Source organism: Pectinophora gossypiella, chromosome 7, assembly GCF_024362695.1.
Source record: "Pectinophora gossypiella chromosome 7, ilPecGoss1.1, whole genome shotgun sequence".
NCBI classification, from domain to species: domain Eukaryota; kingdom Metazoa; phylum Arthropoda; class Insecta; order Lepidoptera; family Gelechiidae; genus Pectinophora; species Pectinophora gossypiella.
Window position 1 is genome coordinate 13,344,840 of NC_065410.1, and position 25,660 is coordinate 13,370,499.

Here is a 25,660-nt window from a genome sequence, read left to right on the forward strand (position 1 = left end):
TTATCATTTCTATGTTTTTATTTTGTCTGTAATGAAAAAATATAAGTAGTCCCAACGCGGCCGCTTTCCCACAGCCGCGCAATTACGTTTCTTTTAAATGTCTATTGTAATAAAAGTTTTATAATTCCGAAATATAGACCTATAGCCATGATGCCCATCTCTAAACATCTAATTATGATTTCTAGCAAGGTAGCAGGGGAGGCAGGTACTTCTGGCAATGGGCACGCCAGCCGTACCAGGCTCTGAACCCCTGTCTCTTGTACACCTTCTTGGCACACTTCGCAGATTCGGTGATGTCATTCATCAGCAGATCTACAAAAAAAAAACACATCATCATCATCAACGCCCATTAACGTCCCCACTGCTGGAGCACGGGCCTTCCCTATAGATGGATAGGGAGATCGGGCCTTAAACCACCACGCGGGCCCAGTGCGTATTGATGGTTATTAACGACTGCTAATGCAGCCGGGACCAACGACTTAACGTGCCTTCCGAAGCACGAGATGAAAACTTTTTTTTGTGGTCACCCATCCTATGACCGGCCTTTGCGAAAGTTGCTTTACTTCAACGATCGCAGACCGAGCGCGTTAACCGCTGCGCCACCGAGCTCCACAAAAAAAAATCAGATAACGTTCAAAAATTATAATTCATACTGAAGTTCAAAAACCTACCTACTTAATCGGGGGGACAGGAGAAAGGAAATAACAAATAATGGTGCTAATTCCTATAGACACCATCTAATTATATTTTAAGTTATAACTGTCATTTGTTTATCCACCGAAAAGGAAAGGGACGGATAATCACAGGCATAAATAAGCAGTAATTTAGAAAGCCCTCCCAAAATTTTATATTGGCCAATAACCCGACAAAATTAATTTGACAGCAACGTCAAATGGGTTGCATATAAGCGAGATGCCTATTTCATAGCCCGGGATATTCATTCATTTAAAAATTAACATCCATCAATCATCCGTCTTTTTCTTTTTCGGCGGGTAATAACGGGTACTTATAACTTAAAATAAATTTTAATTAGGAGGGGTCTGCAGGAATTAGGGCCATTGGTGCTATACCAGCGAGATGTCATCGTTCTAAAAGTTTAACCGCGTTTCAATTGATATTGAACTTTCGCTTGTGACATGGTTTTGACTTCGTCACATACTTAATTATAAGTATGTTCAGAGCGCTTTCCACACTGCCGGACACAGAAACAGATAGAAAAAGACCGTACGAAAGAAAATGATGCAGAAGGGAGGACACGACCTTAGGCACTGAGGAATACGACGCAAGGAGGACTAATCACTGACCCTAAGATCAGTAGACCAGGGTTAAAGGCCACATCGAAGCAATTCATCTAAACACATAGACATTTGCGCATAGAAAAGTAAGTGCGCAATGCAAACAAATGTCAAATAGCAATAAAGCCGTTTTAGGGGCCTTATTTTGAAATCGCCTTCAACTCAAGTTCGAAAATATATGTATTCCCATTTCACGTAGCACATCAGAACTTGTCATTTGCAAGATGGGGCAAATATATATTTTCGCACGCGAGTAATATTAAAACTATAGAAGGGATTGAATGTCAAGTTGAAAATACTCTTATTTTGTATAACTCTTAATTTGTATTCTTATTGAGAGAATTTGTATTCTTACTGAGAATAAAGATTTCTTTAAACCTAAGTTGAAAATACTCAATCGTTGCAAAACATGATGCCGTGGTCGTACCAGAGCCGGAAAAACAAGACAAGCGAACTAAGACGTGAGAATTTGTATGACCGCAACTAAAATTCAGGCCTTGGTTTGCTTGCACAGCTGTTGGCTCTGTGTGAAGTACTTAGATGACACAGCGGGTTCGTGGCAGCCATAAATGCGCCGACGACGATACGACGCGACAACACCAACGTTGGTCTGTAAGCACCCTAACCTACCTAATTCAATTCCACATAGACCCAGCAGAAGAAAGCTGAACTCTTTGACTATCTTGTGGATATCTATTTGTCATTATATACTGTCGTACCTCAGCCTCCGTGGTCTAGTCATTAGATCTGGAGGTCCGGGTTTGATTCCCGATGGGGACACAGTTGAAACCACTTTGTGAGACTGTCTTTTAATTAGTAAGGACATTGCGGGCTTATCCCAGCTATTAACACCTCCATCAACCCACAGCGGAGCAGCGTGGTGGAGAATGCCCCCTCGAGTTGGTTGACTGTACGCCTGTGCCCAGCAGTGAGACCTATATAGGCTGTTGTTTATGATGGTATTCTGTCCTGCACACAATAAACTTTTAAATAAATAAATAGAAGACCATACACTAACCAGCACAAGTAACATTGCAGTCTTTCCCGGGAGTAGAAGTCTTGCTACACCAGTACTTGTCACTGATCTGGAACAGCCCGTATTCCCGTGAGCCGTCTGAATTCCGCCGGCTTATAGCGTGTGTCCTCCTGCTACTCTCGCTCTGCACCAGGCACACCCCTGGAAACAGTCTCATACGTTCACCTCAATCCAATATAGTCTGTATTGCCAACTGCTGGGCAAAGGCCTTTCTTCCTTCCACCTTTCACGGTCTTCAGTTACCAAATCATGATTTAATTATAAGATTATTAGATACGTTAGACGCATCGTGTACCTACCATGAGATTAAAATGCCGGTGGTGATAAGCAACATGGAATGGCAGACATGTTACCTGTCCTTGGCCAGATATTAGAAATCGGAAAAGAAAAAAAAGCCGTAAATGCGAGACCAACTCGCTCACTGAGGGTTCCGAGACTTTGACTTTACGAAAAACGATTGTCTCCATACGTTTTCTGGCCACGTCTTTCCCTCAGCGTTACAGATTCCGATGTGGTAGTAGTTTTACAGCTAGTTACATAATATGTAATTTAATTTTTGAAGTTCAAAAAGTGCTGACTATGTACCTAAGCCAATTATGAAAAATAAATATTTTGTTTTTTTTTTTAATTTTGACCGTCGAAACAGAAGGAATTTTCTTTTGGAATGCATGCTAGGTACTTACAGTCCCTCATTTTGTCTTCCGGGAACCGCTGCATCCTCAGCTCTTCAATAAGTTCGCAGTAGCTCATCTGATAAGCTTCACATTGCAAAACAATTGCCAGTACCAGCACTGCTAAGGTATATTTCTGCATTTTACGAGTATACCTATTATGTTTTATTTAGAGACAGAGAATGTTAAGACATGTGAGTAGACAGGGCTTTTATAACTGCAAGTTATCAGCAGGCATTGTTTTCTAAATTAGTAATACAGGGTGTAAAACTTTGAGTGATGATTCAAACCACGATTCTGAGTTGATATCAAGTGGAATTTTCCGTGGCAAAAAAAATAACTGAAAATAATGAAAAAAACACAATTTTTTTATGAATTTTCCGACAGGAAATTCCACTTGAAATCAACTCAGAATCATGGTCATAATCATCCCCCTCACTGTTCGTTACGGTGTCACTAACACCCATACGTACTTGTATGGCTACCTGTACGTACTTGTACGGGGTGTAAGTGACATCGTAACAAATACTGAGGGGGATGATTCAGTTCATTATTCTGAGTTTATATCAAGTGGGATTTTCCATCGCAAAAGTATAGAATAGAAAATAATTTGAAAAAAAAAAAACATGAATTTTGCGACGGAAATTTCCAGTTGATATTAAGTTATAATCATGGTCTGCTATATAATCATAGCTCTATAATCATCCCCCTCAGTATTCGTTATGATGTCTCTAACACCCTGTATACTGAAATGTCCCCATATTATTGATTACTTATAAATGTAATCTAGCAGAGAGCGTATTAAAAATCCGGTCAAGTGCGAGTGCCACTCGCGCCAGGCGCCATATTTCTTTTATTTTTTATTTTTTGCCGTGAAGTCGGAAAGCACAGCTTAGAGATCGGACGCGAACAAATATATCGCGTCAAATTTTTTGCCTCTTGGGAAAATTCCCATTTTTTAAATCTGTTTAAGATTTTCCCTTCCATCACAAAATAACTAAATAAGTATTAAATAGGTACTTAATAACAATATTTTACAAATGTTCAACGGCCTCCGTGGTGCAGTGGTTGAGCGTTGTGTTCACGATCCGGAGGTCCCAGGTTCGAATCCCGGTGGGGACAAATCACAAAAATCACTTTGTGATCCCTAGTTTGGTTAGGACATTACAGGCTAATCACCTGATTGTCCAAAAAGATCCGTGCTTCGGAAGGCACGTTAAGCTGTTGGTCCCGGTTACTACTTACTGATGTAAGTACGTAGTCGTTACATGAGTCATGTCAGGGGCCTATGGCGGCTTAGTAATAACCCTGACACCACGGTTGATGGGGTTGGTAATCCACCTCACAGCCCACACGATAGAAGAGAAGACAAATGTTTTAGATATTATTATTTTTATTGAACAATCACTTATTGTTTCAATGCGCGTCCAATCAATTCGTGAGAGATAGTTACCGTTTACTTACGATCCATGCTCACAATAGCGATTATAAAATCACTGAATAGGTATTTACATTAGTTCGTCATGCGATGGATGAAACAAGCTTACCTATTAAATAATTATGTATTCGTTTTATTTAAATTTTAACACACTCTGGGATAATAAAGAAGCTTTTAAGAGAACAAAATTGTAATAGTACACCCGAAGGAACACACAAACTTTGTCTACGGGCGGGACGCTTGCAAAGTACGGGACGAAAACTGTTACAAAAACTCTTTATTAATAACTAGCTTTTGCCCGCGACTTCGTCCGCTAAAATGTTTTTATTGGACCAATCAGCTTAAAGAATTACGGGTACAGTTATGATAGTGACAGAATCAACAGATATGATGGTCATGGTCATGGTTATGAGCAATATCATGTACCCACTTTAGAACCCTGTCGCACTATCACATTTGACATTTAATGAGACTCACTTATGTGACATAGCATCAAAGTGTATACATAATATTAGTACTCGTTACCGTTGTCCCACATTTTTTTCTTGCCATAGTCTATGTACATAATGTCCGATGTGTTTATCGAAAAATAACATTGTGCGTGAGAGGTTGATATCTAATTTTTAGTTACACAGTGGTGCTAATTCCTGCAGACTCCGCCATCTAATTTTATTTTGTTATACCTGTCATTTTCTTATCCGTTGAAAAATAAAGGGAGGGGTAATCAACAGGCATAAAATTTATGGAATGTACATGCAAAGTACACGTCAATTTTAGCAGAAATCTAAAACAACCGTTTAAAATTTTACATCGGCCAATAACCCGACAGAATTAAATAGACAACACGTCAAACGGAATCCATACCAGCGAGATGCCTATTTAATTCGCACGGGCTATTCATTCATTTTAAAATTAACTTGTTGACAATCATCCGTCCCTTTCCTTTCGGCGGATAAGAAAATGATGGCTATAACTTAAAATAAAATCAGGAGGTGTCTGCAGGAATCGGGGCCAGTGAACGTGTTAAGTTTTTTTTAAATGTCCAGCTTTTTTGATACTGTAATGTATGAACCCTAAGGGCGCTTACACACCATCGTCTCTGGTCTGTAAGCGCACTAACCACGATATCCATCATTCCTTAACACCTAATTAAAGCAAGCAATCCTAGCAATGTGGCAGGGGAGGCAGGTGCTTCTGGCAATGGGCACGCCAGCCGTACCAGGCTCTGAACCCTTGTCTCTTGAACACCTTCTGGGCACACTTCGCAGCTTTAGTGATGTCATTCTTTATCAGATCTACAAATAAACAGACAGTCAGTCAAAATTTAATTAAAAACTTAATACCCGTCTTAAAAAAGTTTTTTAAAAAAGTCATCTGTATGTGTCTTTAATTTCTGTTCCATGTGCAAAAAAAAATAACTTGAAGGCATAAACTCACGCTTATTTCCCACGTGGGTAAGCAGAGACTATGGAATTCTATTCTGACACACTTCTCTTGCTTCCTTCACATTCATCAATCGTTTCATACACGCCGATTCAGAGTAGACCGTACTGAGCGTTTAACCTTTATGTATGTAGAGGACTATACACTTACCAGCACAAGTGACGTGGCAGTCCTTGCCAGGAGTAGAAGTGTTGCTGCACCAGAATCTGTCATTGAGCTGAAAGAGCCCGTAGTCTCGGGAACCGTCCGCATTCGGTGGGCTTACTACGTCCGTCCTCCTGCCACTCTCATTCTGCACCAGGCACACCCCTGGAAATAGATTCTTTCTTCTATCGTGTGGGTTGTGAGGTGGAACACCAACCTCATCAACCCTGTCAGGGCTATTATTGAGCCGACAAAGGCCCCTGACATGACTCATGTAACGACTACGCACTTCGTAAGTAGTTACCGGGACCGAGCACAGATAATCGTACTTTCGGACAATCAGGTGATCAGCCTGTAATGTCCTAACCAAACTAGGGATCACAACGAATTTTGTTTAAATATAGGCTCGCTTTTGACCACAGTCTCACCTGATGGTAAATGACGATGTGGTCTAGGGTGGATCACGCTTACCTAGCAAATGCCTGTCACTCTAGCCTTGAAGACTCTCAGATTATAAGAAAAACACTACAGCAGTTCCAATTCTTCCCTATTCACATCAAAAAGGATGAGGCGAAACGTGCACTTAAGTATTTTTGTGACATGTTGTGACCGGGATTCGAACCTGGGACTTCCAGACCTACTCTTACGACTTGACCTCTTCAAGGCACATCGTTCTGGCTGGTAGGCGCGTTCTTTTAGAAAGTTATGTTTTGAATAACGTCAATGAATGTTTTGCTCTGTCTACCTAGAAAGTGTTTCATTCCCGAATTCCTGGTACATGACAGTACCTACACACAAACTACAGGTCCGGAACCTCCTTTCCTCCTCTCCTTTCCAATTTAGTCCGTATTGTCACACTGCTGGGCAAAGGCCACCCCTTCATCCTTCCATCTTTACGGTCTTTAGTTACGATTAGGTACGTTAGATGCATCGTGTCCCTACTGTGGGACTTCTATAAAATGCCAGTGGTGATAAGCTGCATGGCATGGCAGACATATTAGCTGTCCTTGGCTAGATATCAGAAAAGGAAAAACAAAAACGAAGAAAGAAGGAACGGAAACGACTTAAAACTTGCACTACATCTTGGAATTTTCTTTTCGAATGGGTAGGTACTTACAGTCCCTCATTTGGTGTTCCGGGAACCCATGCTTTCGTAGCTCCTTAATAAGTTGACAGTACGTCATCTGATAAGCTTCACATTGCAGAACAATTGCCAAAAGAACCACTGCTATGGTGTACTTCTGCATTTTACGTACTTAAAAGTATTTTAATTTAATGAGAACTTTCCGAAGATAAACCTATCAACGCAAAACGAATGTGTAACAGAAAAAAAGACCAGAGTAACCAAGGTTTATAACAGCAAGTTATCAGCACAGGCATTGTTTTCTAAATTACTTACTATATACAGGGTATGTTACACCGTACCAAAAAAAATAATAGAATGGCCACTTGATTTTCCTAAAAACGATAGTAGGTATTTTTCTAAGCATAAGTACATTTTTTTTTTGTTTGTTTTGTCCGTAGAACAGGCAGAGGGATCACAGTCCATCTAAGCATACAACGAGGAAAGTTATGAGTATCAATGTGGATGTGGATATAGGTAAGGGTGGGGGACAACCCAAAACAGTGTGGATGGATTGTGTGTGAAGGGCGTGAGTACTGAGATGACGACTGACAGAAATTAATGGAAGAGGAATACATGTTGTGCCGACCACACCTAAGGTGGTATTAATAAACTAATCTCAGCTTTGAGACTGCCCTCAAGATCATGTCAATGTGACAGTTCTCATATAAAAACAGGGACTTGAGCATGATCTTGAGGGCAGTCTCAGCTGAGATTAGTTTATTAATACCACTCCTAGAGTGGGGTAAGGGCGGGAGGATGATGATGGAAAATATTTTTCTTCTCGGAAAGATTTGATTATATGATTGTGAGTTTCAGCTACGCCGAAAATGAATAAAAAAACACTAAAATTTTCCAATTTTGTTGATATCAACTGGGAATTATGGGCTGAATCATCCCCAAAGTTTTCGTTACGGTGTCACTGACACCCTGTACGTAATACAGATAGGTTCTTACATTGTTAGTTACACGTGTCAAAATAATCTAGCAGAATGCGTATTAAAAAATGTCTAGTGATTTAAAAAATGCTCGGGTGTTGAAAAAATGTAACGTATTTAACAATCATTTTATTGCAAAGTATTGTGTAGGTTAAGTATTGTACATGCATAGACATCGTTTTTTTTATATAAGTAGGTAATAATATGCTCGCTTTTAATATGGTAGACCACCGTCAGATCTTCTCTTCTCTCGTGTGGGTTGTAAAGTGAATTACCAACCTGATCAATCCTGGTGTAAGGGTTATTATTGAGCCGCCAAAGGCCAATGACATGGCTCACGTAACGACTACTTACTTACATCAGTAAGTAGCAACCGGGACCAACGGCTTAACGTGCCTTCCGAAGCACGGATCATCTTACTTTTTGGACAATCAGGTGATCAGCCTGTAATATCTTAACCAGACTAGGGATAGGTTTTTGTGATATGTCCCCACCGGGATTCGAACCCGGGGCCTCCGGATCGTGAGCCCAACGATCAACCACTGGACCACGGTCCCCAGTCAGATCGTCAGATGAGGGTGAATCACGCTTACCTAGCAAATGCCTATTCACTCTAGCCTTGAAGACTCCATATTTTCGCGGTTAATATCTACACTCACACAGTCAATGCGGCACTATTACTAGGACCAGTAAGTAAGTAGTTCCACATCTTATATTTTAGAATAATATTAAGAGTTCGTCACTGGAAAGGCAAAACTACGTAAGCACACCATAAGACCATTTTGAGAAAGAGCTGTTAAAAGTTTTTTTTCGTTTTTTCACGTAACTTTTTACCCATCATCTCTTTAAGGTTATCCTGTTTTTACAGGGTCTGCCTATCTAACCTGAAGATTTGACTTTAAATTCGAAGGGAAAACCAATCCCATACAGGTTAGGTCACATGCCTCGAGATCGTGGATTCCCTCACGATGTGTTCCTTCATGGTTGAGTAAGTGATAATCATTTATGATCCAAACATAAATTCGAAAACAAGTTCGAAAACCATTGGTTTAGGCCCGTGCTAGGATTTGAACCTGCGACCTCCAAGTGAGAGTAAAGAGTTCTATATTATACAGGGTGGCCCAGAAGTTCTCGTTCAAAATGAAAAATTGAATAGAGGGGCTCATTAGCTACCAGAAACACTCCCATGTATGTTCAGCGATTATTTACGGTTTAAGAGATATGACCCATTTTGTACTCTTTTCTAGATTTTCTACCTTACTTCAAAAATAATAATTTTGTCGCTATCCCTTTCCTAAATTTTTTTTTATTTTACTTTATAACTATGCCTAAAGATGTGTAGCGCTAGGTGAAAAAAGAAAAACAGTCAAATCCAAGATAAAAAAAAAGTTATTGGAAGTCAAAGTGAGAATTTGACCAAAATTGTTACACTTGTTAAAATTTCGCCGAAGAATAATAAACACATGAGATTATCATGGACCCTGAAAATATTTCTAAAAACCAATATCCAATATCCAATTTTTCATTTTGAACGTGAACTTCTGGCCCACCCTGTATATAACATGGACTGCTGTTTTACAATATTTTGGCGCTTACGTTATTACCTTTCCAGGAACGTACCTATAAACTTATACCTAAATTAAAACACTTATTTCTTACACATTATTTATTTTCGATGTCAAAATTTCACTCGATTTTCATCAGTCTCTTACAGACGACAGACGTAATTGACAGGCATAGAGCAAGACGGGTCTCTAAGCAATTTCCACAGCAGAATTTGCATTGCATTTATTTCTATTCGTATAGTAAGAATAGGCCAAATATGGAAGGGAAAATCTGAAGAGCAGTTTCACACTTGTAACAGAGTATTGAGGAGCAGCAGCAGAGCTGCTCGGTGGCGCAGCGGTAAACGCGCTCGGTCTGCGATTGTTGAAGTTAAACAACTTTCGCAAAGGCCGGTCATAGGATGCGTGACCACAAAAAAAAAGTTTCCATCTAGAGCTCCTCCGTGCTTCGGAAGGCACGTTAAGCCGTTAGTCCCGGCTGCATTAGCAGTCGTTAATAACCACCAATCCGCACTGGGCCCGCGTGGAAGTTAAAGGCCCGTTCTCCCTACTCGTATCCATTCATAGGGAAGGCCCGTGCCCCTGCAGTGGGGACGTTAATGGGCTGGTGATGATGAACAGAGTATTGCACTAAGTCAAGGAATTATAAAATGCTAATCTAGAAATAGAAGGCAATCTAAGTCAAGCTAAATCAATCTCATTTTTCATTTTGACTGAGCACAATGGTTGACCGCTTTTATTGATGACGTCACTCGGACAGTATTTCCATAAAAATCAATAGAAAATTATCGTAAATTATATCTCATTTGACCAAGTGTAAAATAGCCCATTAGCGCCTGTATGTTTTGCCATTGCAAACTGTGTATGTGGTTACATTTCTATAAGCTTTATGCCAGGTAGGTATATCCTAGTCATGATGTCCATCATCCTTAGAGACCTGATTATACGTAGTACAAACACTAGGCAACGTCTAGCAAGCCGGCAGGGCAGGCAAGTTCTTCTGGCAATGGTTTCGCCATCCGTACCAGCCCCTGAAACCATGTCGCTTGAACACCTTTTTCGCACACGTCGCCGCTTTGGTGATATCATCCGTCAGCAGATCTGCAAATATACGGACAACTTTAAAAATAAAGCATAGAATAAATAATTCTACATAAACCAGCCCCCACAGCACAGGAAATGCACCACACGCGGCGCGTATTATACCTATCGACGACTTCCACCTTAGTCAATGAAGGTTAAAGAAGGGTTTCACTTCTAACTTGCCAGGGACAAGTCCGATTTTGTTGTTTCTTTCTTTTGTAAGCGTAGTTTATAACTTTTAAAATCAGAAACATCTTGAGTGGCGCAGTAAACGCAGTGATATCTACGGAGACAAATGCGTAGTACGGCATTAGCTACTCTGTTACCTCATGGCGTTACTCATTGCGCATATTATAGAGTCGACCCTTACATGTTGCCTATTTTTAACCCCCGGCGCAAAAACGTGTACTTTTTCTTGGTCGCGGGTTTTTTTTAATTTTAAATTATTATTTTTTGCCATATATTTTTCTGAGCTACATTCTGATAGGCAGATAAACTTCGACACATTCTTACGGAACACGTACCAGCACAAGTGACATTGCAGTCCTTCCCGGGAGTAGAAGTGTTGCTGCACCAGTATTTGTCATTAATCTGGAACAACCCGTAGTCCCGCGAACCGTTTTTGTTCACCGTGCCTGTCTTGTGGGTCATTCTATTACTCTCGTTCTGCACCAGGCATACCCCTGGAAAAAGTTACAAATACAGACCTTAAAACAAGTTTTGAAACTCAGATTTATAAGTGAGCGGAACCGTAAATCAAACAAATACATAACATCAGTTCACGACTGTACAGTCATGATCAATATAATATACCCACTTTAGGACTCTGTCGCACCAACAATATTTGACATTTAGTGAGACTTACAGTTCAATTTGTTAAAAAAGTTAATTTGACATGGAACCAAACAAAGTGTATACATATTAATGCTCGTGACCGTACAGGGTCTTATTGACATCATAAGGAATACTGAGGGAGATAATTCAGACCATGATTCTGAGTTGATATCAAGTGGAACTTCCTGTTGGAAAATTCATGTTTTTTTTTTCATATTTTTGCAATGGAATCATGGTCTAAAACATCCCCCCGAGTTTACATTGCAATGTCACTAATACCCTGTATCCTAATTGCGGTATGTAGTCAGAGGTACATCCATCGCAAGATGAACTAAATTTCCACTACTCACAGAGCTTTCTGTGAAACCAACGTGATAGGTGGTGGGCCGTATCGTCGTCTATAATGATCGAGCTAACCGAGTGTCAACAAATAATAATATTGCTTTCTTAGATGAACTGCTTCAATGTGGCTTTTTAACCACCAAGATCTTAAAACAAGTAAGTAAGTAATTGTTTTGAGACTCAGATTTGAAGGTGAGCGGAACCATAAATCAGACAGAAACTTCGAAAGAAAAGGAATTAGGAAAGCATTTAACTACTTATAAGTACAAAATTATAGGAATGCTTGAGAATAACCTTCTGGGAACTAATATTATTAATAAAATAATAATAATACATTAAAGTTGATAACAATCTAGGCAAATACATTTTGTAGCATCGTTAATGTGGGTAGAAACCAGTGGTCGCCGCGACACAAGCTGTGCTTAGTGCGGCGACCGTACAGTACGATTACCATGACTATGAATTTGTACAAGACGCCCGGTTAGAGCCCCTAACACCTGATATAACAAATAATGGCTTCTTTGCCTTCTTTGGCTTTTTTGGCATTCTTTGTTATGTCAGGTGTTAATATAATCATATATTGTTTGATGATTGATGTAAGTACTTACCATTCTTTGTTATATCAGGCGTTAGGGGCTCTAACCGGGCGTCTTGTACAAATTCATAGTCATGGTAGTATGTTTATAAGTTTACAAATTCAAATTCAAAAATATCTTTATTCAATAGGTAACATAGTTACACTTTGAATCGTCAATTTTACATAACGAACGTCTCATCCGCCTAAAACTACTGCAGCTTCTCACAACCTGTATAGCCGGGGAAAAGAAGCTGCAAGAAAAACCTCGGCACAGGGCCCTAGACGTTCTTTAAAAAAAATAAAAGTAAACATAAAATATTGGTATACAATTGAGTAATTTAGCTGCCTAATATCAGTTCTCAGACAGTTAATCCCGTGCATTAATATCTTCTAAATAATCACTAACTTTATAATAACCTTTTTTGTAAAGTTTTTGTTTAACTACTGTCTTAAAACAGTTGAAAGGCAAATTCTGAATGTCAATGGGAATCTTATTGTAAAAACTACACTATTAGATTACATTGGCCCCGATTCCTGCAGACACCGCCTAATTTTATTTTAAGTTATATCCGTCATTTTCATATCCGTCGAAAAGGAAAGGGACGGATGATTCACAGCTCTTAATTTTAGGAAGAATGAGTAAATGAATGAATAACCCGGGCGATTCAAAAGGTAAGTCACTGGTATGCAATCCGTTTGACGTGCTGTCTACTTAACTGTGTCGGGTTATTGACGGATGTAAAATTTTTAGACGGTTGGTTTAGATTTGTGCTTAAAATTGACGTGTGTTCCATAAATTTTATGCTTGTCGATTACTCGTCCCTTTCCTTTTCGGCGGATAAGAAAATGACAGATATAACTTAAAATAAAATTAGATGGTATTTACAAGAATTAGCACCATTATTACATTAGGCAGCTAAATTACTGAAATTGTAATACATACACCATTTTTTAAGAACGTGTAGAAGGACATTCTTGCAGGCAGAGGTGTGTAAGTATAACATGCACCCACTCCCATTTTATGTTTAACTCCTGTGTAATAGGGGGCGTGCCTATTGCCGTTAACCGGGCACACACATCATCATCATCATCATCATCAGCCCATTAACGTCCCCACTGCTGGGCACGGGCCTTCCCTATGGATGGATAGGGAGATCGGGCCTTAAACCATCACGCGGGCCCAGTGCGGATTGATGGTTATTAACGACTGCTAATGCAGCCGGGACCAACGGCTTAACGTGCCTTCCGAAGCACGGAGGAGCTCGAGATGAAAACTTTTTTTTTGTGGTCACCCATCCTATGACCGGCCTTTGCGAAGGTTGCTTTACTTCAACAGGGCCACCGAGCTCCTCATTAGGGCACACACATCAACCTACCCCAATGGAAAATAGGCGTGATCTTATGTATAACGTGAGCATCAGAATGACTGCCCAAAATGACAGATCTTTAAAATATTACTAACATCCAATACCTATTAGCTACTATTTAATACCTTTGTATAGATATTTTCTACCTAATTAATAAATAAGAAAATTAATTTAAAAAATGGCCAGTCATTCTGATGTCTGAATGACCACCCACATTTAGAATCTCCACAAAAAGGCTCCGAAATGTAGTTTCGCCTACACACAAATTTAGTACCTATTCAATACCTAAACAAATATTTTTTTTTATATTTTCAAAACAACAAATAAAAAAAAATATGAGCAAAAAATGTTTTAACGAAAATGTTAATTGTTTATTGTACACAAAGGTATTAAATAGTAGCTAATAGGTATTGGATGTAGTAATATTTTAAAACTGAACGGCTTTCGTGGTCAAGTGGTTACGCGTTGGGCTCACGATCCGGAGGCCCCAGGTTCGAATCCCGGTGGGGACATCACAAAAACTTCATTACTTTGTCACCCTTTTTTGGTTACATTTCAGGCTAATAACCCGATTGCCTGAAAGTAAGATGATCCGAGCTTCTAAGGACACGTCAAGCAAGGTCTCGGGTAAATCGTTTCATGAGACATGTCGGTGGCCTTTGGCGGCTCAATAGTAACCCTGACACCAGGGGCCTGTTTAATAAAACTTACAATTGTAAATTACAACGACAATTTGATGTTCATTACGTAGCTAATATGAAACTGCAAAATATTCGTGATCACATAATCCGTAATGTACATCAAATTGTCATTGTAATTTACAATTGTAAGTTTTATTAAACAGGCCCCAATTTGATGTTCATTACGTAGCTAATATGAAACTGCAAAATATTCGTGATCACATAATCCGCAATGTACATTAAATTGTCATTGTAATTTACAATTGTAAGTTTTATTAAACAGGCCCCAGGGCTCACACGAGAGAAGAAGGACACGCGTACAATGCAATACTTACAGTCCCTCATTTTGTCCTCTGGGAACCCATGTTTCCTCAGCTCGCTAATGAGTTGGCAGGTCGTCATCTGGTAAGCTTCGCATTGCAAAGCAATAGCTAGAACCAGCACTCCGAGTATGTACTTCTGCATATTTATTAATTTTATTTTTCTGTCAGACTAACGTCTAACTGAACGGTGACTGAACAGTGTGTGAAGGAAGTAAGTAAGCGCAGCTTTTATATGGTTAGTTATCAGCACCAAGCGTGTAGACGTGTTTTTTTACTAATACAAATAAACGTTCAGTGCTATATTATTGGTTAGTTGGTTCGTGTCACAGTCATATAAAAGTAAAGCAATTTTAGAAAATGACAAATTAAAAAAATGCTCCGTTGCTTATTTTCTTACCTAACAATCGTGTAGTGTCCACTTAGTCAAATTAGTTACTTTTTATACACTTAAATGTCAAAACAAAATCATTAAAAATAGAATCACATTAAAAATACATTAGTATTATAATTAAATAATTCATTAATAATTCAATAATTCATTTTTTTAATTCATTTATATTACGTGGTTTCCAGTATCTGTGCCCGGTTAATGGCAATAATTTTGATTAATAGAATACCTATTTTGAAAATAAATTAACTTAACCTAATCCTAAAATACCTGCAACATAACACTGCAGGGGACTCCCTGGCACCCTTGTGATTATGAATATTACTTAATACTAGGTAAGTTATGTGTATTATTATTTTCAAGTTTCAACTCAATACAAGAGGTTCAACTGAGGTCACGTTGCGATAGCGCGGTCAGCAAAAAAGTCCCTAGCCGGTTTTAAACCGAGTTCGCGATAAGTTCGGAACAGGAAAGTGTCTTATTAACATACCTACCTAAATAAATGTGTGTATTGATTGACACATACTATATAACATAGCTCAGTGCTCGATGGCGCAGCGGTATACGCGCTCGGTCTGCGATTGTTGAAGTCAAGCAACTTTCGCAAAGGCCGGTCATAGGATGGATGACCACAAAAAAAAAAGTTTTCATCTCGGGCTCCTCCGTGCTTCGGAAGGCATGTTAAGCCGTTGGCCCCGGCTGCATTAGCAGACGTTAATAACCATCAATCCGCACTGGGCCCGCGTAATGGTTTAAGGCCCGATCTCCCTATCCATCCATAGGGAAGGCCCGTGCCCCAGCAGTGGGGACGTTAAAGGGCTGATGATGATGATATAACATACGCTCGCAAATATTCCCAATTGGGGTTACGTAATAGAACTACCTCATCTGTCATTGGGGTAGGCAGAGGTACATTCTTCGCATGTTGAACTATGTCCTCACTAGTCAACGATTTCCGCATTTATGCTTATCGCTATCGGCCAACCAGGGTAGATTACGAGTAATTCTTTCAAATATATTCAGACTACGCCCTGAGCCTCAGGCCTATTGTCTTAAAATTTATACCAGAAGAGCTCTCAATGCTCCCCATTTGTCCGGCCAAGTAGATAATGCCCGCGGCAAATCTACAATAAGTCACGTTAGAGAAAAACTGGTTCACAGTGTTTTTTTTATGAATTTTATAATAAGGAATAATACTACTTGGTACTTAAAGCTAATAGGTAAATTTAATTAATAATAATATTATTATCTTTGGGTCTGCATACCCCCAAAGAGATTAAAGTTGGTAGGTAAAACTTTAATACCTGCGAGGGAAAGAAAGATGGCCGGTTTAACCTTATAAAGTACAGCTATTTGCTCCTTTAACGTAATTATTAATTAAGTCAATGAGCGGGGTAAATGTGAAAACGGCCGTCATAGCGTAACTTTAGGTTTACCAACACACCTACTCTATTGTTTTGTTGTGCTTCATCATCATCATCAGCCGTACGACGCCCACTGCTGGGCGTATTGAAATGGAATTATAAAAACAAAATTGATTATAATAATAATAACGTTTATTTCCACAAAAAACTTGGTACAGAGCATTACAAAATTTCTCAGACTAAATATATATTTTAAAGTAATATCATAAGCCTCTGCAGCCGTACTAGGTGAAACCTGTATCTCAGCATGCAGCGCCTGTTCCCGATTAAAAGGACGTCCCGTTTGAACTGGCAATGTCTTAAGTGGTACAGTGTTACATGACTCATCATTATTAATTTAAGAGCCACGCTCTTGTCGGTGCGGTGTAACATTCTCCATTCTTGTCTATCAAAGGCCAATTCTTTGACTTCTTCATAAGGCCCGACGCAGATACCGACCCCGCCGAACCCCGATACCGACCCCGCCTGCGTGGTCGATGATTTCCCTCAATCAGCGCTTATCGCTATCGACCCACTAGGGTCGATTAATTCTTTCAAATATTTTTTCCTCTCAGACGACGCTCTGCGCCGAGGTTCGCGCCCAACTGTGCACCCTCAGGCCTGTTGTCATAAACGTTGTACCGGGTGAGAGCCTTCAGCGCTCCCCATTTGTCCGGCCAAGTAGTTAATGCCATCTGCGGCAAATCTACAATAAGACGAAAAAATAACTAAACAAAAAATCGTAAGACACGACGTTCTCTTTCTCTTTCATTTGTTCCATATAAGCTCTTCTTGGTCTTCCCCTTCCTCTCTTTCCTTCTATCTTCCCTTCGTTGTCTTGACTACATTTATATAATAACTAGCTTCTGCCCGCGACTTCGTCCGCGTGGCGTGTTATAAAAGAGAGATCTTTGTGTGTGTGGGAGTGCATATCAAATTTCAAGCATCTAGCTTATGCAGTTTAGATTTTTTCATACATTTTTTTCCCGCTAACTCCCATTTTTCAAAATACAGCCATAACTAAACTTTATATTTACTAAGGTATGCATGCATGCTAGATTGAAAACATCTACTCGTATCTTACGCGGTTTCGATTTTTTCATACAAATGTTTTTTCCCGCTAACTCCCGTTTCCGTGGGAATTTTGCAATATCCTGTTGCAATTAAGCTTTAAGTTAATTAAGGTATCTGCATGCCAAATTTCAAGCGTCTAACTTAAGCGGTTTAGATTTTTCATACAAAAGGATTTTCCCGCTAATTCCCGTTCCCGTGGGAATTCCGGGAATTCCTTTCTTAGTGCACCTCTACGGTACCTAAGCTACGTCCCTTCCAAATTTCAAGAGCCTACGTTTAGCCGTTTAGGCTGTGCGTTGATATGTCAGTCAGTCAGTTTCTCCTTTTATATATTTAGATATGTAAAGTATTTACATTGTCTTCTTAGGTATGATGACTTCTTGTTATCCATACGTAATATTTACATTTGTCACTTTAATCTTTGCATTTTAGCGATGTCTTTAGTAGGTACCCTATACGGGTGTTAGTGACATCGTAACGAATACTGAGAGGGATGATTCAGACCATGATTCTGAGTTAATATCTAGTGGAATTTTCCGTCGCAAAATTCATGAAATTTTGAGTTTTGTTTTTAATTATTTTCAATTCCATATTGTGTTTTTAGCTGCATAGAACCCAAATTTCAATAAAAAAAACAATAATGACAAATTATCGAAAATTTTCGATGTAATGGAGACAACAGCTGCTCGAACGGGTCAACGGCCACACGCACTGAGCCGCGCGCCCCGCTCCGCACGCCCCGCTCCGCGCGCCCCGCACCGCACGCCGGCGGCGGCGCGGCGGCGGCGCGGCCTACAAAGTAGGCACTACGAACCGATCCTATTTCTTTCTCTGTCTATCGTAAATTTATAAATTTATTTTATTCTTATTCTTAAATGGACGGATAATCAACAGGCATAAAATTTATGGAATACACGTCAATTTTAAGCAGAAATCTAAAACAACCGACAGAATTAAGTTGACAGCACACGTCAAACGGTTTGCATACCAGCGAGATACCTTTTTGATTCGACCGGGTTATTCATTCATTTACTCATAGGAATCAGGGCCATTATCTACCTAAAACAGTTGAAACAGTAAATAATTGTATTCTTTGTTGTCATTAGAATAACTAACAACCAACTAACACAACCACCACAGATTAGGTAATTAGTTACCTACTATGTCAACCATCCACCAACTTAGTATGTAAGTACCTACGCAAAACCTCGCTACACAAAAATCGAGCGAGATCGCGTCTAGAATTGGGCGGACACTCCGCCAGAGTGTTGCCTATCGATATTCTATCGATACCTAGTTAAAAAAAACCAATAGTAGGTACCTATCGATAGATCTTTTAGATCAATACCCATTATTATTACAAAGCAAGACCTATCGGTACTATCGCTAGTATCGATCTAAATGTACTATCACTACTTTCGATAGTTTAGACAATTTTCAAGTTCAACAATTGATAATCTACCTATCGATAGTTCGGCAACTCCGCCGCGTAGGCAATGTCGGCATGTTCAAAGAAAAAAATTGTCCGAGAGGAGTGATCTTATTTTTCTTGTTACATGTTGGTACCGAGGTACTAAGTACTAAGTTATTCGTGGTTTTAAATCTCATTGTTAAATCATCAGTAAAGAACTAATTAAACCTATCCTGTTCTGTGTACAATATTCATGTAACGGCTACGTGCTTACATAAGTACCTAGTAGACGGGAGCAACGACTTAACGTACCTTCCGAAGCACGGATCATTTTACTTTCGGACAATCAGGTGATCAGCCTGTAACGTCCCAACCAAAGGCCTTATAAACAGATTTTTGTGATATGTCCCCACCGGAATACGAACCCGGACCCTCCGCATCCCATCGCTCAACCACTGGACCACATAGGCCAAGAAGGTTCTAAGACATAATTAAAGGATCCTGGGACGCAAGACCTCCGAGTTAGGGCTTGTTTGATCTGTCTTGATGGATACTCGGACGTGAATAGCCTCACGGATCAAGGGCAACGCGCGCCAATAAAGTAGGCATTACGAACAGATACTAGGTATTTCTTTGAGTTGATAGGTATCAAGTGAAGTTTCCTGTCGCCAAATTCATAAAAAAATTAGATTTTTTTCAGTCCCATATTGTGTTTTAAGCTGCATAGAACGCACATTTAAAATAAACAAATAAAAATTACTAATTATTAAATTTTATCAATGTCATCAATAATAATAATAACGTATCTACAACTTCAGCTATGCGCAGGTGAATAGCCGGCGCACGGGTCAAGGGCAACGCTCGCCAATAAAGTAGGCATACGAACAGATACTATTTCTTTCTCTGTCACTTGCACCATAAACATACTTCTCTCTCTCTGTCTAGTCGTCGGCTCGACTCGGCCGCGGCCGGTGCGTCGTCGGCGCTCGGCGCCCTTAGTCGGCGCCTTTGATGCTTTGCGCTAACGCCGCCGCGCGCTTCCGCTCAGTCGAATACTAAGCTTGACCCGAATCGCGTGATGTTTTTCGAGGATATTTTTTTCGTGTTTGTGAGTGTTTGTTTCATTCTGTAAATGAGTAGTGTCGACTATGATGATAGATCATAGACCATTTACTGCGCAAAAGTATGGAAGATTGTTGATGTTTATTAAAGAGCAAGGTATTGTGTTTGTGAGTGCGTGTGATACCTACCTACCGCGGAGGAAACGCGATGTTGCATACCTACGTGACGTGACATGTTCTAGGGTACCTACCTAGGTACTTCATCCGAAGGAATAACAATTAAGGTAAGGCAAGAGTAGGGTTTTTATTGTTAATAAGTTAGGAACGTTTTAATAACTGGTAGGTAGGTACCGTGCGTGAAAAATCGTGGCAGTAGGTGTTCTACTTCAACAAACTCAACATTTTTAAACGTTGAACCACTAAGCATCTAAATACAAGAGAATGAAAACTCCTACCTAGATATCAACAAACATCGTATCACGCACGCGTAACGTAGCCGCGCGTAAGTTTAGCGTCTGTGTGGCGCGTTGTTCGACTTACATTGCGGCACAATAAAAATTGAAAATCTTAATTAAACATTTGCGACAAGAAAAACACCCACCATCATTTTTAGTACAATAAAATAGGCGTTCCATTTTTTTTTTCGTTACGATGTCACTAACACCCTGTATGTAATTATGGACAAAACTAAAACTGACATCACTTCAGATTCGTTTATCTGAATAAAAACACGTCTGCTCGCCAATAATCACGCATCCGATATTTTTTATAAAATTTTATAAAGACAAAATTGTACTTTTTATATTATTTACTTAATATGAAGTTTATAATTGGAATAACTTGCGTGTTTTTATTAAGTTTAAGTGATGGGTACAAAATGACTAGATGTGAATTAGTTCGAAAATTACAAAAATATGAATTTCCTGAAGAAAAAATGAGAGACTGTAAGTACCTAGCTAATAAAGATAATTTATGTACTTATAATGAATTGTGTAGATTGCAAAATCCGTTTTCCGATTCCCAGTTATTTATTATAGGTACGTCACGCCTGTATCCCACGAAGGGGTAGGCAGAGATATATTGCATATAGATATATTGCATAGCCTAGAAAGTCCGTCATTTGAAGTTCGAGTTATATTACAGGGGTGTGCCTAGTAGAGAAAGAGAGCGGTCGTCGGACGGATGTCGTCGGCAAGGTGAACAGGAATGGCTCCCGAGACTACGGCCTGTTCCAGATCAACGACCGCTGGTGGTGCAGCAACACCACTACTCCTGGACACAAGTGCAACGTCACATGCAGTGGTTGGTACAATAACTCACACACATACTACATAAGACCTAAATTAAATACATCTTTTTTGGGGTTATACCTATATACGTTTTTACTCGGAGGAGCTCGGTGGCGCAGCGGTAAACGCGCTCGGTCTGTGATTGTTGAAGTTAAGCAACTTTCGCATAGGCCAGTCATAGAATGGGCGACCACAAAAAAAAAGTTTTCATCTCGAGCTCCTCCGTGCTTCGGAAGGCAGGTTAAGCCGTTGGTCCCGGCTGCATTAGCAGTCGTTAATAACCATCAATCCGCACTGGGCCCGCGTGGTGGTTTAAGGCCCGATCTCCCTATTCATCCATAGGGAAGGCCCGTGCCCCAGCAGTGGGGACGTTAATGGGCTGATGATGATACGTTTTTACAATAATATACCAGATAATATTTTGAATTTGTCAGAAAATAAATTTAAAGGTCATGTGAAGCTTAGGTACTTTATGTAAAAAAGCTTATTATGAGATTAATGAGTACCTACTTACTTACATTATAAAAATGACTGGTATTAAATGTGTTCCTCTATTAAATAGCTTGTAATGTCTACCTACATTGATTTAAAAGATGTGTTGCTGTTGCAGTTTCTTGTCATTTCTTCTCAGCCACAACATCTTGCGGAATGACGTTGATTCAAAAATGATAAATTGACCTAAGTATAACAAGTTTATCCGTGATAATTCCGTTGAATAAAAGATTCTGATTTCTGATCACGCCTATTTCCCGTTGCGGTAGACACGACAGGGTAGACTGCAAATGTGCTCATCTGTCTGTATATTTCTGTAACATCACGCCTGTATCCGCCGAAAGGGTAAGCAGTACGTATAGTCTTCTTCTTCTATCGTGTGGGTTGTGAGGTGGATGACCAACCTCATCAACCCTGGTGTCAGAGTTATTAATGAGCCGCCAAAGGCCCCTGACGTGACTCAAGTAACGACTACGTACTTACATCAGTAAGTAGTAACCGGGACCAACGCTTTAACGTACCTTCCGAAGCACGGATCGTCTTACTTCTGGACAATCAGGTGATCAACCTGCAATGTCCTAACCAAACTAGGGGTCACAAAATGATTTGTCCCCACCGGGATTCGAACCCAGTACCTCCGGATCGTGAGCAAATCGCTCAACCACTGGACCACGGAGGCCGGTAGTGTGTATAGTGTAACGTCAAAACGAAAATTTTCTATTGAATTTCTACGGCAACACTGTCCTACTAGCGCTAACGTCAAGCACGAAACGAAAACTGGCAAGACACGAAATTACTATGGAATTTGTATGAAAAAGCACACTGTGACATCATAAGTAGAAAAACGTGATGAAATGTTGAACTTAGGTTTTATTACGTTTTTCTTGATTAAAATTCATAAAAAAGAAAACATTAAATGTTTCTCGTCAGGTATAGATCTGGTTTAATTTATTTAGTACTTAATCGGAATTTTATAATTTACCTTTTACCTAGGTAAAACAGGAGACACAAATAATAATATTATTTCATCATAATTCCAGATCTAATAACAGACGACATCACGAAAGCAGTGGAGTGTACGAGGATAATCTTCCGGAAGCAAGGGTTCCTGGCGTGGCATGGCTGGGCGAACCACTGTCAGAAGGATCTACCTGATATCTCCGATTGTGATGCACCTGTTTCTGTGATCTTAACCCCGGAGAATCCCACAGAAACTACCCAGGCAAATCTGCGATAAGTCACAACATAAAAAATAAAAATAAACAACAAAATGTACAAAATTATTCCTCTCTATACCACACCCCGGACATTTCATACAAAACACCTCGTCTTACACAGACACTACACATTGACGTTGTCGTACACGCATTGAAGATTAAAGTAAGACCGAGGGGGTGAGGTAAACTCAGCTCAGCCGCTGGTGGGGAGCGGAGAGTTCTACACGTAGTATTCCTCTCAATACCATTTGCGCTCTAGCATAAACAATAACACTAGCTATAGAAGGGTCGCTCTATATCGCTGTATCCAGACTATAGTACAGAACCATGTATTGTAGAAAGTGGAAAGGATATCAATAACACTACCATACTCTTAGAAAGAGTTGTATTATACTATAGATTATATTGGCACAAACTTCAATTATTATTAAGAATTATTCTTCTAACACAGACAGCTTCTTAACTATGTCCGTCCTGGCGTCTGCCACCATTTTGACGAGAGCATCTTCCCATTCCTTTACCTGAAACAAAATTTCATTTTTGTAAATGCATAATCATCTCGCAGCAACTTGGGAATGTCCTTAAAAAAGATTTCGTATGCTTTGAACCGGCGCACCTTTATGAACTATCGATATAATATCGATGGTTCGACAACGCTATCGGTAAGAGCCGTGGTAGCCCAGTTGGTACGCTTGACTCTCACTTTGGGGTCGTAGGTTCCAATCCCAGCATAGGCCTAAACCATTGATTTTCGAATTTGTTTTCGAATTCATGTTTGGAACATAAATGATTATCACTGTTGAAAAATCATACTTACAGATAGAACAAAGTCCTCCTTAATCTGTTGAATGGTCTCGATTCCTTTGGTCTTCTCTTCATCGTATAGTGTGGTTTGTTGTTTGATCTCCTGAGTGCGCTGTGTGGCTTTAACGGTAAACTCACGCCGCTTCTTGTCCTTGTCTTCTGCTTCTCTTAATGCGCTGGAAAAAAGCAGATTGACATATTTAAAAAAAAAACGGTTTATTTAAATCTAGACAAAGTTGCCCGTATCTAAGTAGTAGCACAGAATAAAGAACGGTAACTCCACACTCCGCGCCATGCGATGAATGTATAATCAAACAGCAAAAGTTCAGTCACTGAGCCCAGCGAATTATTTGTAAACAGTGGTGAAATAAACCATTAGTTGTCATAATTATAAAATTAATGCTTCTGTAGGAGATTGTCGTAATATGAATGTAGTGAATGTTGGGTATGGCAGAACAAGCACGAAAGTAGGATTAATGTCGTAGAAATAAGGTCTTTGCGTAGCATCTGCGGTGTAGTTTGATGTCCCAACCGAACCAAACGATTGGCTTTATCATCGGTAACTACCTCTCAGCCATAGTCCTCTCGTGCTGCCTCCGCGCCTGTCCCTCCATCATCTTGTTGTTCTGCTCGAGGCGGCGCGCGCTCAATTCAGCTTGGTGCGCCTGAAGCTCCATCAAGTCCGTGTTCAACAAATCCAGCTCGCCGTCCTTGCTGTCTTCATCTAAGTCGCCCATTTCGTAGTCTCTGGAACGTCAAAGGTACATAAATAACGGCCATATTAGAACTCCTATCGTTTGGGTTGTGAGGGGGACAACCGTCTTCATCAACCCTGGTGTCAGATTTATTATTGAGCCGCCAAAAGCCTCTGACATGCTCAAGTAACGGCCAAGAAATTCAATAAGTAGTAAAAAGGCGCGGAAGTTATGTAAAAAGGGCTTTTTTACCGAGCATTTAGGCAGATGGAATCAGATTACAAGAAACAACAATTTGAAAAATAAAGCACCCAGTTTCCTTACTATTAAAGTTTTTACAACAAGAACGTTCCTACTTTGGGAACATTCCCGGTATCGACACATCACGGGTTATAAGTGATATAGGGCAAAAAGAAACTTACTTCAACTTTGCGATCTCATGCAGCAAATTATTGGCAGTGTCCAAGTTTGGTTTTATCATCTGTAGAATCTGGAGGCTGTTTTCTTTCTGTGCTATAATGGACTTCAATGAGTTCAACTTCTCTTCTGCTTCTTGGACGTTCTGGGCTGCTTGTGCTGCCTGGAACATTAATAAAAAACTACGTAAACAAACAAAGGCACCAACGTACCACCAGGCTCTGAACGGCAACCACGCCGCACGCGGCGCGAATTATATGTGTTATATACACATGACGCGATACTAGAACTAATGCAATTGGTTTATTTGTCGCAGATCCAATACCATTGGTTTATACAGGGATACTGTAACGAATACATGATTCTGAGTCAATATCAAGTGGAATTTTCTGTCGCAAAACTTTAATACATAATTACATTAGATCAAATATCGCGTCACGCGGGATATACGTGCATCTGGCTATCGGGACCAGAGACCTTAACACTGAAATGGCGTTTAACGGTTTCTGCAATTCATACTCTGATACTAATGTCATAAATACGAAAGTCT

The 25,660-nt window shown here is 39.9% G+C and overlaps 4 protein-coding genes across 8 annotated transcripts in view; 1 reads left to right on the plus strand and 3 right to left on the minus strand.

The window, feature by feature from the left end:
• On the minus strand, positions 1 to 25,331 carry LOC126368509 (lysozyme-like). 4 transcript variants are annotated; one of them, XM_050012537.1, is made up of 4 exons: positions 25,326 to 25,331; positions 3,015 to 3,157; positions 2,314 to 2,472; positions 1 to 312 (listed from the first exon to the last, which is right to left on the minus strand). In XM_050012537.1, the coding sequence occupies exons 2-4, from the start codon at positions 3,142 to 3,144 to the stop codon at positions 182 to 184; spliced, it is 420 nt and encodes a 139-aa protein (XP_049868494.1). In that variant the 5' UTR covers positions 3,145 to 3,157; positions 25,326 to 25,331; the 3' UTR covers positions 1 to 181. The 4 variants fall into 4 exon arrangements, with proteins under 4 accessions (XP_049868494.1, XP_049868491.1, XP_049868492.1 ...); XM_050012534.1 differs by lacking the exons at positions 3,015 to 3,157; positions 25,326 to 25,331 and adding an exon at positions 7,145 to 7,375; XM_050012535.1 differs by lacking the exon at positions 25,326 to 25,331 and having other exon boundaries at positions 3,015 to 5,602.
• Positions 9,748 to 15,073, minus strand: LOC126368510 (lysozyme-like). The gene is made up of 3 exons (XM_050012538.1): positions 14,872 to 15,073; positions 11,261 to 11,419; positions 9,748 to 10,754 (listed from the first exon to the last, which is right to left on the minus strand). The coding sequence occupies exons 1-3, from the start codon at positions 14,999 to 15,001 to the stop codon at positions 10,624 to 10,626; spliced, it is 420 nt and encodes a 139-aa protein (XP_049868495.1). The 5' UTR covers positions 15,002 to 15,073; the 3' UTR covers positions 9,748 to 10,623.
• On the plus strand, positions 20,917 to 23,478 carry LOC126368503 (lysozyme-like). The gene is made up of 3 exons (XM_050012527.1): positions 20,917 to 21,140; positions 21,340 to 21,498; positions 23,018 to 23,478. The coding sequence occupies exons 1-3, from the start codon at positions 21,014 to 21,016 to the stop codon at positions 23,212 to 23,214; spliced, it is 483 nt and encodes a 160-aa protein (XP_049868484.1). The 5' UTR covers positions 20,917 to 21,013; the 3' UTR covers positions 23,215 to 23,478.
• LOC126368433 (trichohyalin-like) overlaps positions 23,565 to 25,660 on the minus strand; it is a 96,454-nt gene continuing 94,358 nt past the window's right edge. For both annotated transcript variants that reach the window (XM_050012432.1, XM_050012431.1), the window contains 4 exons: positions 25,116 to 25,273; positions 24,566 to 24,745; positions 24,012 to 24,174; positions 23,565 to 23,715 (listed from right to left, as the gene is read on the minus strand). In XM_050012432.1, coding sequence (XP_049868389.1) covers positions 23,629 to 23,715; positions 24,012 to 24,174; positions 24,566 to 24,745; positions 25,116 to 25,273 — 588 coding nt within the window. In that variant the 3' untranslated portion in view covers positions 23,565 to 23,628. The remainder of the gene's footprint in view (positions 23,716 to 24,011; positions 24,175 to 24,565; positions 24,746 to 25,115; positions 25,274 to 25,660) is intronic.